This window comes from Nannobrachium achirus (genome assembly GCF_963921795.1).
Source record: "Nannobrachium achirus genome assembly, chromosome: 4".
In the NCBI taxonomy this organism is placed as follows: domain Eukaryota; kingdom Metazoa; phylum Chordata; class Actinopteri; order Myctophiformes; family Myctophidae; genus Nannobrachium; species Nannobrachium achirus.
Genome location: NC_137813.1, coordinates 29,385,707 through 29,404,602, shown reverse-complemented (window position 1 = coordinate 29,404,602; position 18,896 = coordinate 29,385,707). Strand labels below are relative to the sequence as shown.

The window sequence follows — 18,896 nt, the reverse complement described above, 5'->3', positions numbered from 1 at the left end:
TTGAAGTGAGAGCGAGAAAAAAAAAAAAACAATGGCGCAAATCAGTCTGGATCCAAGGTCAACTACAATACTAGATGTTTAGGGCAGTGGTGCCGAGTGCTGACTAGCAGTCTTTAGAGCTTACTCTAAGCCTAGCATATTGACAAAAACCTTCCAAAAGCAGTGGTCATTGGGGCCCCAGACACATGTTGGTTTAAGACAGAAACATCCTCTAGTCTACAAAACATTAATTTCATGTGATAAATGAACTTGAATATTGAAACTAAATGAAACCAACCAATTAGGCTAAAAGTGACAAAGGCAGTAAATACATTTGAAGGTGTAGTTCACCCCAAAATGACTTATTTTCCATCTCCATGAATTCAAGGCTTCATGGGTTGCATAATTGATGGAAATATTTTGTGGGTGAACTACTTTAATATATATGTTGTGTAAACAATGTAGACATATCAGGGTTCCCACACATTTTTACCAATGAATTTCCAAAACCTTTCCAGAATATTTAACGCAATTTCCAGTCCCTTACTCCAATGTGCAATGCCCAAAGACAGGCAGTGTAGCAAAAATAAAACAATGGTATTATGGTATAATTCCATTCCAAATGTCATGCCAAATTCTTTTCTACACCACCTATCCTAGGACAGTGGATAATAGTTAAATAGCTTACGCTTCATCACTGACGATTCACTTGTTGCTGCACTGCAGCACTTTGTGAGCTTGTAGATCTGTTATTTTTGTCACACACATTAGGCAGCAATCACGCAGCCCATTCGGTGAAAAACTACTCGTTACATTATGTTGTGTAATATTATACCATCCTGGAGAATAGCCAAAAACAATGTATAGCCATATGTTTTCCAGGACTTTCCAGGACCCTTGATCAATTCCAAACCTTTTCCAGTACTGGAAAAATATTTTTCTAATTTCAAAATATTTCCAGGAATTTCATGATCGTGGGAGCCCTGACATATCGACTTGAGGTGCTGCTCACACCAAAACCTCACTCATCCCCATGTAGTGTGAAAACAGAAAAAAAGAACAAATACCTTGCCATTATACCACATAACGATGACTCTGGCTTTAAATCTAAGGTTATTGAACATGCACACAAACATCAGAAAGGTTCAGAGTATTTAGTCACTTTCATGACCTTGAATATTCACACTTCAGGTTTCCGATTTCTTTTTTTTTATTAGCACTTGTCTTTCTCTAAGTCATATATGGTAATCCCTCTAAGTTGTTGCAAAAAATCAAACCCCCCCCAAACGGCAGAGTTTGATTTAGTTTCAGCGAAACCTGGCCTGGCCCACTGTATGTACACCACAAAGCATCTCATAATGCGAAGAGTCCTCTCCAGTCATGCCCTGTACAAACCGAGCATTAAAAAGCACTTTGTGTAAACGGCCAAGTCCTCAGTCAGGGAGTGGCGCTTTTTTACTCTGTTCTCTTTAGCGTTATATAAAAAAAAGTGTGTTGGGGTGGGCGGGGGGAGGGGAGTGGGCATAGTGTGAATACATCAGGCCTCCAATAGACAGAGGCGCTTGGCAACATTATATACAAACAGGAAGTGAGAGTGCAGAGGAGCCGCCGGCGAGGTTGGGAGACACCGCGCACGGTAGTGAGGAAATGTTGATCTCCCTGTGGCGTTTCTCAGGGCCTGTCCACTCCACACACAGTACACGCATCCCCAGAATGCCTTTTGGGCCGAGACACTTGGTATGTGGAAAGTTGATGTTTTTTGTGGGGCTCCAAGTCCATCACGAGGAATGAGGGGACGCCGATGGGGAAGGCTGTTCTCTGTGTGTGGGGGCGAGGCAGAGTCAGTGCTTCTCATCCACGTTGAAATGGTTTAAGTAAAAAGAGGGAGGGGAAGAGCAAGATCAAAGGAGATTGGCGAGTCAAACAAAACCGAACAGAACCATCGAGGTGAGACCAAAAAAAACAGACTCAAGCTTTCAAACCTCCCGCCATTACAATCTGATAACAGACCAAACTTATGTTTGTTTCTTTGTAGTTTTTATCATACATGTATGTATAAGTACTGTATATGTATTCATTGATATTTTACAAGGATCCCTGATGGCCAGTGCAGACAGAAACTGAAACAGAGAGAGGGCCGCCCAGTTCCATTGTACAACCAGTGTCAAGGAGGAGATTAGGTGGAGAGAAGCGCAGTGCCTGGAGTTGTCCACGGGGGGGCACACTTTGTTTCAGATCAAACACGTCATCTGAAGGAAAGGACTGAAAAGAGGGAAGGAGAGGAGGAGGGAGGAGGAATGGGAACAGAGGAGAGCAAGCAGCCGAGTCCTGTCTGTCTGTGGTTCTGTTGGTCTGTTATTGTTTTGTTTTTTTCTTCAGTTGGTTTATTTGCTTGCTGGGTTGTTGAAAGTTCAAACTCTCCCCCTCTACTTTTCTCCCTCCTCCACCCTTCTTCTTATCCAAAAAGTGAAGTGCGTGATCAACAGAAGTCTGACTGGCCGACATTGCTCCGGACAGGGAGACAGATGGTCAACAGTGTCTGCAAGAAAAATAAAATAAAAATAAATCTCTAATTCTTAAACTTAAAGAAATACAACAGCATTTATTTCTCAACCAATTGTAGGAAGGTAGGAGCCCTCAATTCAACTAACTGCACAATAAATAAAACTAAAATAGTTTTCCCTGAATATATCCGTCTGTATCCACAAGTTAGTAGGTGCTTGATGAATAAATACCATGTTTAAAGCAGGGGTCGACATAGCCCACTGCCCAATGGCCCTGGCCACAAGATATTACATTTTGGCCACTAACCCCTTTTCCCATTAGTTACAGTAATTCAATTGTGGTGGCGCAGTTTAATTTGTCCTGCCACAGGTTTAGAATGAACTCCAAAATATTTGTTACTCTCATTATGACAAATTAAATGTACGTATCACACAACCTGTCCAATTATACATGGACATAAGGAAATCCTTTAGTTGGAAAATCAAAGCTGCCCTATATTTGACTGCATTGGACGTGTTTGCTCATTCTGGAATCTGCACACGATAATTAGCTAAATGTTGTTTCCCTACCAGGACTTACCTATGTGAGCTTCTTGGCTTTGTTGTAGAGAGAGTCGACCACTTTGCTCATGTTCTGAATGGTCTCCAGAGCTGCTTCGTATGTCTTGTCCACCAGTGGCTCATCAAAGATGATCAAAACACCCTCACCTTGGTCCAAAATACCTACAGTTTCATTGAAGCAGTCAAAGAAATAACTGTTAACAATCAACTTAAAAAGTCCCAATTTCCATGGGGGGCAACTTTAAAAGGTTCATTTTGTTGTTGCTTCAATTAAGACAGGAAAATGAGAATACAGACAGTAAACAGACAAGTTGATGACAGAGAGGGTGAAAGACCAGCAGGGAGTCAAATAAGGGATGTCGCATATCCATTCAGCTATGGTGTGCTGTTAAATCAGTGATGATGACAGACAGTAATGTAAGGGTAGAGGAATGGTGACATTCAACACAGGTACACTGAGTTGGGAATCAAACCCAGAATGTTAAGGGGTATTTATTCTTAGAAGCAGATGGGTGCTTAAAATAGACTCCAGTGAGCTTGTAGATCAGCTATTTTTGGTGTGTGACATGGCATATTAACCAGAGCCCAGGCAAGAGAAATATTCAGGAACACAGGAGGAATTGGAAGAGTTTGTTTTAGACACCTACCATGAAACTTCTCGTCCAGAATCATCTGTGACAATTTCCTCTCCACATCACTCTGCAAGGCAGAAAAAGCACACATCTTTATACCCTACTCTGTACCTGCTGTTGGTTATATCTTAGCATCTTAATTTAGTTTTTTACCAAACGTCATTTATTTTACTGCTTTCTGTATATTGTCTTGACAGTTTTGTTTATCCTAGCTCACTTTCATCATTAGAAACTTGCAAGTATACCATGTTGTTGAGAATAGACTGGAATTCTCTGACGTTTCTCTGACAAGATGATTATTGGCAGACAAGCGAAACAATGCAGTAGAACTCACTGATAATCTATCAAACGCTAAAATTAATGGAAGGGGAAAGAAATATTGGGTAGCACCCTTACCGTAGAGAGTTTGATGAGGATAGAAATGTGTTCCATCTGTTGGGAGGGACAGGGAGACAAGAGGCATAATATAGAGATCATTTAGAGACCCAGCAATCTATGCAAGTGTTTGTATATTAGGGATATACCGTAATTGGGGTCAATGTTCTATGACTCTGATGAGGTTCTGCACCTGCACAGATTCTCCTTTTCCCTCCCATTGTCTCTCAAAATATGCTAACGAGTTGGGCAACATCTACTGTCGTGTCAGACGTTTGATATGGCAGCATCTCCTGTCGCTGTGCTTTTCAGCGTTCCCTGTATGCAGACATTCGTTCTCACATCCAACCCATCATGGGTTGATGCACCATTAAAACCATTTAATACAACGCACTGAATGCAGAAATGGACTTGAGCCCTGTGAGACATGCCTGACTGCCTGAGCGAGGCACCAGCAGAGTGGTGCAAGTTGCATACGGATACAATTTGAATCGTAAATCATGCCGTCCTAGACAATATTTGACGCAACAGGAACGCCTGGCGAGTCACACGTCTGACACTTGTTCATCTTACCCAACTCGTCACTGCAGTAATAGCTGCATGCGAGAATGCATACATTTGACTACACAGTCCCTTTCACTGCTAACACCCATAGTTCACATGCTTTCTCTCATACACATGCAGTCCACTACTGTACCTGCTGAACAGGTACCCTGACTAAACTGTAGGAGTCACAAATGGCGCTAACGCATTACAGTAGCGTACCATGCTGTGCGGCGCCACTCCACCAGTGAGGGAGAATGAGTTGAGAGTCCAGAAGTTTTTGAAAAACTACCATGACGTCAATGATGATGACATGCATGTGACGTTTAAGCGTGAGTCGTGTCGGCCCGCAAACTATTCGCGCATCAGAGTTTCGGGGTGCCCCGTACACTGAAGTATAAATGCACTTAGCCAACACCCGGAGAGGGAATGGGGATGGGGATACTCTGGAGAGAAGGAGACAAGTCCCACAAGCGTAGTTTTATATTAACATTCCTGTATTGTGGGGGAATGTGCCGCATTGTAATTGCTGAATTTGTTCATAATGTAACAAGTAGAAAACAGTGATGGTTGATTTAATGCGTCTTTTCATAAAAGTATACGTCAGAGACACAGGATGCTGACCGTTCAGCATCTCTGAAGAACACAATCCCCTCCCGCCTACCCACCTGCAAACACCTGGCCAATATAGTGTTTGATTGGCAAGTAATTTACCCCTTTGTGACCCAGATACCCTCTGCTCAGAGGGAAGTTTCAATTCCCTTTCATGATTTGACTCCCGTGTTATTGTCCTGAACCTCTCTGCATTGTAGCCTGTAAAATCACCAAATGGATTAAGATACATTATCATGAGTAATACCTGGACTCTAGAGAAGGGCTCTATAACTCTGATTAGGTTCTGTTCCAACAGCTTGTCGTAGAGTTTGGTCAGGTGTGTGCTGATGATGGGGTCGTCCTTCAGCTCGGCACTGTACTCTGTTAGCGCCTGGAGAGAGAGAGACAAACTGGATTAATAATTTAAAAACAATTGTACTCGTAACGCACTTTATATTTGACACAAATCTCAAAGTGCTACATTGCATGAATTAATAAAATTCAGAACGATAGTCAGAGACCCCCCTTCCCCAATAATACTCAGCTAAGAAAAAGTTTAAATTTAAATGAATAAAGACAAAGGTCATTATATATCAGGTTGCACTTGTAGTTTTCTGTAGTATAACAAAGAATAAGAACTTAAGAAGAGTCTAGGATTAACACACACACACACACACACACACACACACACACACACACACACACACACACACACACACACACACACACACACACACACACACACACACACACACACACAGACACACACACACACACACACACACACACACACACACAGTATATTTAAAGTCATAAATTATATTCCACTAAGCTATGTACTGTAAAGGTTACACCCCGTCACTCCGACATGTCTCCTTTCCGACACTAACCCCATCTCCAACTTAACCCCTATGGAAGTGTTGCCACTCCAAGTCAATTTCGGAGTGGCGACATGTCGGAATGGAGAGCGACACCATGTAAAAGATTTTACCGGGCATAGATTGTATATTCCTCACCATCTACTGCCGATTGACTGTCATTTACCCACTTTACACACTGGGTAGATTGTCTATCTATGTAGACTTTGACTACTTGTATACCCGTTAATAAACCTGTTGATACTTTTAACATACTGTTTAGTATTCCTTTACTATAATACTAAATTAACAATACTGTTAATTTATTGTTAAATATACTGTTAATGCACTCTGACTACTTTTATAACTATGCTTGTAAATAGCTCATAAATAGGTCATAGACCAGGCGCAGACAGTCCCCAAAGTGGACAAGAGTTCTGTAGTATATTTATATTGTATACCAAATCCCCTGGCTTCGACTACCTTTTTCCTAATAACCTGGTTATTCTTTATTAATATATACATTAATGAAGCCAGAATTGGAACATATTGTCAGGAAATAGACCTTCAATGAAACATGTACACAGATGAACCGACATGAACTCTGAACACTCACCTTTTCAAAGTCTGCCAGCGACCTGTTCTTGCTGGCTTGTGCCACAGATTTCAATGAGTCCGTCTGCAAAGGAGAGATATTTACAGCTTGTGAGTCATGTTGACAGCTTAACAGTACACATGTTTTGTACTTTATAAATAAAAGCAGCAAGCAGCAATCGACCCTGTCTGTGGGAGTACCTGTCGTCCTGCGTGCCGCAGCGCTAGTTTCCCACTGGTCAGAGACTGGACATCTTCTGGCCTGAAAGAAAAGAAAAAGATAAATTACACAGCAATCACTGTACACCATTAATAGACATTGTTAAAAACTATTTTACATTTCTACTACTAATAATATACTATCAGCTTTTTAAAAATAACACCGGCCAGAAAGGTAACCAAGCATGTTTCTAGCTTATTCCTTGAGCATTTATTTATTACTAGTGATGCATACATTCAGTGCCATGTGTGCTAGTTACTGTAGTACATAGGTAAGCATGATTTTGCAAAAACAAACGGTTAAGTATACTTTCTGAAAATCTTGCAGTTGGTAGGCCTGTAGTTTTCATATCTTTTTGCATGTTGATCAAATGAGTTGATTTTTTCAGAATTGTATATTACTATGCATTAAGCATAGATCTTACAAATTAACCATGGATATGCAGAGTAGATTTTTCACAATAGTATATATCTTACAAATTAAGCATGATTTTGCAGAGCAGCATGTATTTGAGAGAAGTGATGGCTTTGGGGTGGTCAATAGAATCGTAGCCCTCGAAGGCTTCATAGAAGTACGAGTAGGCTGTCTTCCAATCCTTCTCCTCTGCTGCATGGATGATCCCTGGAAATCGCACACAGTTACCACAGTTACACATATTTGGATACACACATAGATGATCATGACATCATGACACACACACACACACACACACACACACACACACACACACACGCACGCACGCACGCACGCACGCACGCACGCACGCACGCACACTACCTCAGTGGTTCTTAAAGTGGATTTCAGGGACTCTCTAGGTTCCTTTAAAAGGGTCTAAATTGACCCTTACAAGTCTGTACCCTTGACTGTGTACAAATGGAACAAAATGAACACTGGCGGGTTCATTTGGTTCCATTTGTATACTGTCAAAGTTAAGGGGAGACCTTCAAATTTCAAAGTTTGAGAAACACTGCTCTACCTGACTGCATGTCCAGTGCGGCCTGTAGTTTGGGCGGGCAGTAGATGGAATTGGCCGTGGTCCTGGCGGAAGTGAGGGCGGCGCGGGCCTTGGGCAGGTTGCTGAGGCCATGGTATGTCTTACTCTCCAACAGCTGAACCTCCACCAGCAGAGCCTTGTCATCCATCTTCTTCAGCTCCTGCAGCAGCTGGGATTCTGGAATCATGTTTTCAAAATATATATATATATCTAGTAACAGAATGGTCAAACGTTTTATTGTCACAACAAAAGTTAAGATGTGCTGTGTCCTTGAGCAAGTCACCAAAGTGCTACCCGCTCACACTGGAATTTATAGGTCAATCTCGCACCAAAAATTATGCAACGGGGTATAGTTTTAAATACGGTTTTGACACTGCCAGCTGCCATTGTTACTGTAGTCAGCTCTGATAGTTTGTGCGTTAGGTTAGCAACAGCAACTAAGGGCTAAAGGCTAAGGACATAATTGTGGCTCTCCTAGGCATTTGCAGGACACCAAACATCATATTAGAACTCGCAGTAAAACAAGAGAGACTCACCTAGCAGTAGCGCTTCCTGGTAGCGCTTTGTGTCAAAGTACAGCGAGATGAGACGAGCCTGGGTGGGACACAGGAAATATTACTTACTGCAATTGAACAATCCTGACTATTTGCATTCATTTCATATAGTACATGTAGATCTGCAGAATATCATCCTGTAAGTTAACAGAATATTTTTTTACCTTTAATACATCTCCTCCAAACAAACCGTCTAGTTCCTTTATATAGCACTTTTCTTAACATTACAAAGTGCTTACTAAATGGCAAACGATGAACATAGTAAAATAGATAAAATAGGATCAAATCTAATCTAACTAAAGATTAAATTAATGCAATGATAGATATTTAAAAGTCTAGCTAGCAGCTGCATTTTGAACCAAATTACCTGATTTGAGAGATATTTCATAACTGACAACAATGATAGAATAATCCCTTGGACTTCAGCTTCCAAGTTCAAATTTGAGTCAAAGATTATTCTAAGGTTTCTGGCAGAGGGCTTGATATCACCCGCAAAGAAGTGATGGTTCTCACAAATGCCCAGTGCTAGATTTTAGGGGCCAGATTCATCTAGCATTTAATTTCAGCAACGCTGTTTTTTAGAGCAACAAGGTTGTGTGTATATACACTGAGAACTCAAACCTTTTTATACCTATAGTCCCCGTCTGAAGGACCTCCTTTAATATTGGCCTACTTCCATATACAGTACTCACAGCTCCAGAAACAACGGATACTCTCTCCTCTACCTCCTCTCTACCTCTCACCTCCAGTGCCTGTCTGAGGAACGTCCTTTTTTCCACCTTGGCCCACTCGATACACTCCAGGCAGAGCTCCACCTCCTGCCCCGTGGCGGCCTCCATGTCCAAGAAGAGGTCCAGTAGCAGGCGCACCAGCCGCGCTGCCTTGGCCTTGGAGATGGAGTTGAGGAAGGGACGCACATACTTCAACAAACCACCAAGCTCTGGCACAGGGGATGACACACGAAAGCAGAGTGACGGAAGCAGAGGAAAAGACCAGGTATAGAGAGAGAGAGAGAGAGAGAGAGAGAGAGAGAGAGAGAGAGAGAGAGAGAGAGAGAGAAATCGAAAGAGAGAGAGAGAGAGAGAGAGAGAGAGAGAGATGCAGGGACGGATTAGAGCCTGGCCAATTTGGGTGTCTGACAGATATTAGGGAGTGAACTATAAACACAAACAAATTGACACAATCCCTCAAATGTGATTATCAAACACATAATTTGCAATGATCCCTCTGTGGTTATCAAACACAAGACAGGATTGTTGTAATGGACGGAGGATATGTTTTACAGTTTGTAACTCTCCAAAATTACATCAGTACACTGCAAACAGTTAACCGGGATAACTAGAAATAAAGTCTAAACCCAGAATATATTTTCTGCATTAGGCCTATGCTTTGGAGAGAGGGAAAAAAAAAGAAATCATATTAGCCCACATCAGACAACATAAGCAGGTACTGATATATCCGACCAAGAAATTCTATCTGGCTCTATAAGCCAATGGATGGATAGATTTGGGGTTTTGTGAGTCAATATTTCAATAACAGAAGCGCTGATGTCTCTAGCTAGAAGCAGCGGCACACATCTTTGTTCACATTTATCTGATCAAATCACTGGTCCACATGCTATGATGGAATGTAACAAACACCTTTATCTCCTTTAGCTGCCAGCTATACATTTTTTAAAACACTCTAAATGTGGTTTGGTTACTTGCCAAAGTGGCAGGTACATTAAACAAATCACAACAAAAAGTTTATTTTATTTGGCTGGTTGCCAACAGTTGAAAAACTGTGCAGGTTTTAGTGCACTTGGTGACAAACCTTTTTCATGCTTATAGCACAACATAAATTAATTCAATTTCCAAATTAAATCATGTGGAGTGGATTCCATAAGAGATCTATGAGTTCATGGAGTTCATGGAATCCAAATAATTCACCCAAGTGTTAACTGGTGCCAAAATGGAAACGGCAGCCTGATGACAGACAATGCTGTCAGGCTGGTCTCAGACATTTGCTCATCCTTAACGGTGGATTATACCAGGGACACGTGACTTGTTTTGGTTTTTAGCTCTTCATTGGCCTAACTGTGGATTATACCAACAAGTGACTCGACTTTTTCTTTGCTCTTCCTCATTGACCCACTTCCATGGACCCCGCGTCCACAAGTATATCATTTACAATATACATCTGCTGCTATGCTCACGCAACTCAGGTACCTTATCTTATCTCATCTCAGGTGCCATGTGTTAAATATGTAGATCATTTATTATTATTTTAAAAATGTTTCTTGTTTGACCCCCTCCCTCTTCTTCTTCCCACTCTTTCTTCAATGTAAATAACGATATGATGGGAACTATGCACGGAAGCAAATTTCACCCACTTCTTTACATCTGGAAATTGATATGACAATAAAGCTGATTCTAGCTATTTACTTTTAAAGTCTTCCATCGGATCCTAAAGTAAACCAAGCACCTAGCCTTGGATCAAGAAGGTCATCGAGGTCACTCAAAAAACGACTTAAAGGACCATGGCATGGATGCGTTTGAGATGACTATTAACACATTCACTGTCACTTTTGACTGCAACAAAGTGTAAAAGTGATAGGCTTGTGGGCTCCACTCTACGCTATGAGGGAAACTGGACAACAGGGTCATTCTGCCCCTGTTGCCCCGAAACTCTGAATGATTTCATATTGTAGTTCAAACATAACAGAACTGAAATACATTCTAAAAGTGGAGAATGCATCAGCCCGTAGGTAGAAACACCACCTTGTATGTATTACCTGCAGCTTGTCCGGTCTGGGCCAGCAGACCCCCCAACTCCAAGATGCTCTGCTCTTTGACACGAACCGCCTCCTCATCACTTTCCTGGATGTCCCGCTTCACTACAAAACATGTATTTGTGTTTACTAGCTGGGCCATAAGTGCTTGCACAACTATGCTAACGAGGCTGTCTGTGATAGTGTATGTAATTGTCTATAACAATTACATCAACTCACCAAACCATAACACGAAACGTCATAACATCTCTAACTCGATATGACATTTGGTTACATTTGGTGGGAAAAGGTAACTGTCAGATATTGATAAACAATTTGTCGTGCAACTTCTGAACTTCTATGAGACTGATTGCACTTGAAAGCGTAACTAAATCCAGCCGATGAGCTCAACTTGAGACGTTTGTGATGTGATCATCTCCACATCAGAATTAAAGTACTTTAGACCGTCATCATTTCTCCTTTTGAGTTAATCTCTTTTTTGTTTAACTCCCTGTATCTACATATTATCTAGCATCAAAATCAAGTTAATGGCAAAGCTTTCAGTGAATGAATGGCAACCAGCCAAGTGGCTGGCCCAGTGATTAAACAAGTCAAACTGTTTATAATAAATGACATGTATGCAATGATGGCAACTACCTGTCAAACACATTCACGTGGTTCTTGCTCAATATGAACAAGGATGCGACATACAGTATATTTTATCTACTAACAAGGACTGGTCAATGTATGTCAGCCAACAACTCGTTAATTTCATTGTCAATCGGCCTGCCAAGACAAGAGGGTCGCCGCTAACATTCCCTGCAAGCTAACGCTAACTAGCGAACTATCAATGAAAAGTTGGTGTCAATGAATGGGCTAGGTGGTTAGCATTAGCTTAGCTTGTGGACCGGTACGTGGCTAGCCAGCCCACGGCTGCTGACTCACTGTGGTAGTGAAGCAGACGCGGGGGCCAACACACGGGGCTAAAATAGCCGATCTACAAGATCACAACACTTCGCCATGCGACGCGTTGTGATCTTGTAGATCAGCTATTTTTTAGCCGCTAACAGGCTAATGACAAACTGGCTGGCTACCTCCTCCTCCAACTACCGTAAATTGTTAGTGTTTCAAGACTTTAAAGAGTGTCTTTGCTCCAAGGTAGTCTCTTTGGTGCGCCACAGTGCTGTCCCACGCTTACCTATAGAATGTAAAATATCAATGGAGGCATTCCGGTCTGTTCCCATAAGAGACTGTGCTCTTTGAAACTCAGCCACTGCCGCGGCTGCCATCTTTCCTGTGCCTGGCTCCTCTCTGGCTCCTCCTGAGTCTTCCGTTCACGTCACTACACTGGCAGGTCGATAGTGCCACCTGTCGTCGTTTCGATGTAACTGCGCTACAGCAGTGGTTCTCAAAACTTTCACACTCCCGAGTTAGGTATAGTTATTAGGGGCCACAATCCACTCCCATGGACCCCCATAAATGGGAATTACATTTGGTTCACAATTAAGACATTTAGCTGGGGACCTGGGGTTCCCATATCCCGGTTTAAGAACCACTGCACAACAGAACACTTCCTACAGCCCCACAGTCCCCTGTCGGACCTCCTCAAGGACTACTCCCCAGAGCGGAACCTGAGATCTTCTCACTTGGGGCTCCTCACCATCCCTCCCAGCAATAAGCGGACCCTCGATGATAAGAGCTTTCAAATGTGGCACCCCCAGTCCTCTGGAACGCTCCCCTCCTTCAAGTCTGCACTTGTTTAAGCAGGCTTTTGGAAAAAGTGTTTGTCTATATTGTTGAGCGTCCTTGGGTTTTTGAAAGTGCTATGTAAATTCAAGTTATTGTACGCACACACAACTAGAATGATAGCTACATCTGATAGCTGATCTGATAAATGTGATTTGCAGTTCATACAAGTTAAAATTGTATTAACCATGATTTGAGGGAACCTTTTTCCTGTGAAGCTCCCATAATGAGATCAGTTCCTAAATATTTCTCATTAAAGTCAGTATTATAAATAATACAGTTTGGACCGACTCCATGGGCCCATGTCATGTGTTTGGAAGCCACACGGCACACAGGAATAGAAATGAGGTCACCGATATCCTGGCATTTGACTTTTATACTATTAAAATCACAAATGTAACCATTTCCATGTTAATAAAATGTCTGTATAGAACTTCATGTACAGAATAAGCTTGAATTACATACGATTATGATTAGTTGTCTAAACAATATGACGAAAACTACAGTCTACATAGATTCACAGTATATATTAAAACAAATCTTTATTACACAAAATACACAATATAAACTTCTTAAAACTCGAAACCAGCAATGATTGAAGCCATTTTTCAGAGAATGATGGAGAGGTAGTCACACGCCTGAAACAAGAGACCAGAGAAATTCAGTCAGTCCATCTTATGCATGTCACAAAATCAGCAGTGTCTTGAATTCTAATCTTACAGAAGATTAGACATGAGGACAGTGACCAATTTTAATGTAATTTCCCCCAGCAATTTATAGCTGATGCTTTCACCTAGTTCAATTTCAAGCGTACCTATCTGCACAGAATGTGGTAATGCCTAGTCATGATTCATGAACAGAAATCACCCAGTGACATGAAACCTTCAGTCCCACCTTGCAGCTTATCATGAGGTTAGAACCTTCTGTGCTCGTCACCATGGCGAAGACAGGGTTACAGAAACATCCTTCCATATGTTCGGAGGTTCTTGACTCCAGGAGACACCGAAGAACCTCTGCAGTGATGTTCCGTTGCTGGACATGTAATACACAAGACATTTGTCACCGACTTATACAGGTACAAGCAGTGAAATGTTGTAATGTAATAAACAATCATTCAAAATAGTGAAAATGGGAGATCTAAAAAACACGCTATGAGAGTTTGTAGATCAGCTATTTTGTGATTGTTCTAAGTCATATAGAGTTAAATCATATCCCTCCATCAAAAGTTCTTAAAAAAAAAAAAAGTTAACAGCCCCAGATGTTTTTGTATGTTTTTTTTTAACAGAAGAAAAGTTTAACAAACCCTTGTGTTGATGTACAGTCCACACGGGCAGGAGGTGAAATGACTATTAATGTTCAAGTTGTTCCTAGGAGACAAAAACATTTAAAAAGTTTCCCTCATACTCCAAAAATGTAAGATAAAAGGTGTCCCAGCCAGCTACTGTCAAAATAAATGGCTACATCATCCAGCATGTGAAAATATAATAAATTCAGACTTACATGTGACATATGGGGCAAATGACATGAGTCTCCTTGTCCTCCATTCCTTCAACAATGGATAAAATGTACTGTTCCTCAAACTGCATGTTTCTCTCATACTCGTCAATAATGGATGACTCTAGAAAATGCAGAGAAAACCGTTTTTCATGACTAGGGTCAGAGATGAATGAAACCTATACTGAAGCGAAATTAAGATTGGCACAGTATAGCAAGTGGTTCTTTAAAGCCTAGTTCAGACCAAACATTCAGGACGAGACAAAACGATTTTATGTCTGATTTTGAAAACAGACAGTCTGCAAGTTCACAATGTGTTGCCATACAACAGAGAATAAATCAAGCCTCTAACCTGAGGACGTAGGAAAAATAGCTCCTTAGATTCCTCTGTTAACACTTTCCTTGGAGATATCCTCATGACTCAAGAAAAGACTAATGTTACTCAGAAGAGAGCTGGTGAAATGAAATTACCTTGAGACATGAGCTCTTGTTGGATTTCCTCCAAAACTGCCAGTTCATCATACTCCATTAAACTGAACATCTGGAGAGAAAAAAAAACACAGGTAGTAGGAAAGCTGAAATGGAACCAGGAACTTAGAGGAGCTGAAAGCTCCGTTATGAGTTTGTCCAGAATGCTTAAAGGAGTAAGTAGTTCACCCCCAAAATGACTTTTTTCTATTGATTACTCTGGCCATGGAGAGAGTAGAGTTCAATAATATTTTTTGGTTTTTGTCACATTCCTAAGACAAAAATGTGATAACAATAAATTTACCCCCATTGATTCCGGATGGTGACCCGTTTCGAAACGGGTCACCATCCGGAATCAATGGGGGTAAATTTACTCGAATCAAAATTTTGTCTTAGGAATGTGACAAAAACCAAAAAATATTATTGAACTCTACTCTCCATGGCCTGAGTAATCAATAGAAAAAAAGTCATTTTGGGGGTGAACTACTCCTTTAAGTATCAAGTTTCAGCCTAGCCCTAGAATAACTAATATTCCATAATATTACATGTCTTGCTGTTGCTGTCTCCATATTATTATTTTGTATTTCAATTTTTTGGCCCAAAGCATTTCTTCTTTCACTCTTTCAGCTCGACTGGAATAAATTCACATCATGGCTGAAGCCAGTCAAGTACAAAACTAGACAATTTTTTACACGTTGAATTTAGAGTTGCAACACCAACCATTGGCAGGCCATGCATCCAAACAGCAAAGTGCCATCTGATTGTATTAAACAACGTTAAAGGAAAACTCCGCACTTAACAACATCTAGGCTTATTTTCCTACTTATATACAGCCCATATCGCTTTTACACTATTTGTTGCGGTCAGGTTTTTCCCCCCTTTCTCAATAATGTGTAACTAGTTGTCATTACAAACACACCCATGCCTTGGTTCACCAACATTGGAGCTGAAAAAGAAAACTTGAATTAGTATCTCTATTACTATTATTTCCATCTGCAAAGTGTGATAAAATCCAACATGAACAAACACTTTGCAGATAGAAAGTAAATTCAAGCTTTCCGTTCAGCTGCAATGTTAGTGAGTTTAACATCTTTAATACAATCAGATAACACTTTCCTGTTTGGATGCATGGGTTGCCATTGCCAATGGTTGGTGTTGCAAATCTAGATTCAACATATTAAAGAAATTAAATCTATAGTTGCAATTTGCGGCTAGTACAAACCAACATGATTCAGAGAACACCTGCATGACATTGAACAATTGACTGATGTGATGTTGTAGAGGAAGCCTATTTGTTTGATTTAGTTAGGTAAATGAAATCCTAACCAATCATTTTAGATTTTTAAGATTAATTAAAGGGGACACATACCTACAGCAGACAAAGCTTTTGAGAACTTAACTCAGGTCCACAGACAGAAATACAGTCCAATAAATTTGGTGTACACACACACACCCCAGGTTCCAGGGGATTTCTGCGATTTTCCCGAAAAATGTTAAGCTCAGCATCTAAATTTCTATGCCTTGTATCACCTAGAAATTTGGGGGACGGGGACCATATACCAGATGAGGTCTATGGCCAAACCGCACCAATGCAACTAGTCGCAACTCCTTGCAACAACCCATTTTAAGGCCATGTTGCAAGGACTTGCATTGGTACGGTTTGGCCTGAGTTCCATCACATTGCAAGTCTAGCTGAATTCGGTTTTATGCAATTGTTTTTGTAAAACAATACCCATAATAAAGTGTACAGTATACATTACACCACTCAGGGGTTTACTGTGCTTGTGTGTGAAGCCTACTTGTTCTATGCCGTTTCCCCCCGACAATAAAGGCAGCCTTTGGTCTTCAGACTGTAGTGCGTTCCACTCCAACTCCATCACCTCCTGGACTATGATGGAGCCTTTTGCCACACACTGCTGTTCACCATCTCCCAACTGACGATACTTCTCCAGTAACCTCGAACGGCTGTTTCTCAACCTGTCCACGCAGCGCTAGAGAAAAAAAAGTGGTGATTAGATATACACGAATGAAAATGCATCATCATTATTAAATGACAGCAAGCTGGAAACTGCATTCTTGATTTTTATTAACGTTGTCTGTGTCCTGACTCCTGAACTGAACATGCAGCAACATAACGTGACGTGAAATGCCATGCCATGATCCCCAGGGGTCCGTGAGGAGTTCCAGGGGGTCCCCAGCTAAATAGGAGCCAAATGGACCCTTATTGGTATGTAACTCAGAGTGTGCTAATGGAACAGGTTCATTTGGTTCCATTTGTACACTTAAAGAGTTAAATTAACATAGATTTTACTATATAAATTGGTGTCTCAGAGAGAGAAATACCATTAAATAGGGGTCCGTAGCCTAAGGGATGTCCTTGAAATTAAAATGGTTGAGAATCACTGCTAGACCCGTAAAAATCTTCATTTATGACCTTGGGACCTTGGCATATCTTTCCAAATAGTGTTTGGCTAATAAGGCTACAGCCTACAGGCTAATAAGTGTCAAATTGACACTTACTGTCAATTAGGGATCCTGGACATGAAAAGGTTTGAGAGCCACTGGCTGAGCTAGGCTAGCAGGCAACGCCGATCAACACATGTTTCCGCGGGACCCTAATGCAGTTAAAATTATCTTTGACGTCTCACTGCATGCAACACTTTATAGACGTTATATTTGTCCGAGACCAGAGAGTGGTACAGTGAATGACAGAAGGCATGGACTTTTAAAGCACCATGGATATTCATCCCAAATAGAAAAAGGGTTCTTCAGAGAGGGGCTGCTAGCTGGCCTGGCCAAGCTTATTTCGCCAATTCTTACCTTCCGAAATGTTTCTTTCCATGGCGGCGTCGTTCCCTTGTACAGAGAGCGGTGTCTGTGCAAAGCATCCATTTCAAAGTGCTTACAATTAAAACGCACGAAGGCAACACACGTATTATAAAACTGACCGGGCAAAAGTGTTGCACGCACGGCTAAATGGACAATAGTAAACACTGCATCTTATAACTTGGCGCACCGGAAGTTGATCCACGCTATGACACAATGCATGATGGGTTGTGTAGTTTGGTGTTATTGCGTGAGGGTCGGCCTCATCTTCTTCTTCTTCTTCTGTCGGGTTTATTGGCGGTTGGCAAACCTTTCAAGGTGCATTACCGCCACCAACTTGACAAGTGTGGAACTTTCCACAAACATTACATTTCTAGTGATGCTCAGTGCCATTATATACAGTGCCCACATACCCATCTCCCTTTCACAAAAGTGTCCATCAATTTGCGTCCGACATCGCTGTCGGCGCAAATTCCTCTCTAAGAATGTCATTGAGATCTTCTCCACTTATTTCCACTATGTCCAGGAATCGCCTGGCTGCATCCAGCACCATTCTAATTCTCTCGCCTTTTCTTGGGATTTCTACTGCACAATTTATTACCATCGCAATGAATGCAAGGAATCTCCCTTTATCAAAATAGAGAACCTGCTCAGCTCCATTCCCCTTTCCCTCTGGTTCTTTTTCCTCTCTTTGCTTTTCCACCACAACCTTTTCTTCCATGCTCCTCACAGCTTCTGCATATGTCACTCTCTTTTCTTTCCTTATCCTATTTATCTTCACTTCCTTGATTCGTTCGGGACACTGTGCAGATCCTGCATGATGCGCTCCATCACAGTTGGTGCATTTTACTGATATTTGCTCCTCTTCACATTTATTCTTACATTCTTCTAGCCCCTTTCCACACCTTCCACACTTCATTTCTCCTCTGCAGACAGCTGCCACATGCCCGTAGGCCTGGCAGCAGAAACACCTCAGTGGTGCTGCCTCGAATGGCCGAACTCTATAACTCACGTAATCAACATATAATCTATCTGGCAACTCGTCTTCAAATGAGACACAGACCGACTCAGTTAGCTCCTTCTTTCCATTTCTGTATCGTGACAACCTCCTGGCGTCCTTCACACAGTCCATATCCATAATCATCCACATCGAAACTTCCAGAGGCACTCCACTGATTACTCCCTTCTTCATTGGCTTCTTAGTCA

At 41.4% G+C, this 18,896-nt stretch overlaps 2 protein-coding genes across 2 annotated transcripts; both read right to left on the bottom strand.

Moving 5' to 3' along the window:
* Positions 1-1,634: 1,634 nt before the first annotated feature.
* Positions 1,635-12,453, bottom strand: LOC308284154 (26S proteasome non-ATPase regulatory subunit 11-like). The gene is made up of 13 exons (XM_080724704.1): positions 12,355-12,453; positions 11,181-11,282; positions 9,151-9,347; positions 8,390-8,447; positions 7,836-8,030; positions 7,336-7,480; positions 6,841-6,901; positions 6,662-6,724; positions 5,454-5,579; positions 4,073-4,108; positions 3,692-3,743; positions 3,064-3,206; positions 1,635-2,518 (listed from the first exon to the last, which is right to left on the bottom strand). The coding sequence occupies exons 1-12, from the start codon at positions 12,443-12,445 to the stop codon at positions 3,064-3,066; spliced, it is 1,269 nt and encodes a 422-aa protein (XP_080580830.1). The 5' UTR covers positions 12,446-12,453; the 3' UTR covers positions 1,635-2,518.
* A 954-nt stretch (positions 12,454-13,407) lies between these two features.
* rpain (RPA interacting protein) lies at positions 13,408-17,818 on the bottom strand. The gene is made up of 7 exons (XM_080723603.1): positions 17,685-17,818; positions 16,664-16,855; positions 14,868-14,937; positions 14,403-14,520; positions 14,206-14,269; positions 13,797-13,934; positions 13,408-13,540 (listed from the first exon to the last, which is right to left on the bottom strand). Exons 1-7 carry the CDS (start codon positions 17,754-17,756, stop codon positions 13,511-13,513), a joined length of 684 nt encoding a protein of 227 aa, XP_080579729.1. The 5' UTR covers positions 17,757-17,818; the 3' UTR covers positions 13,408-13,510.
* Between the last annotated feature and the right edge of the window lie 1,078 nt (positions 17,819-18,896).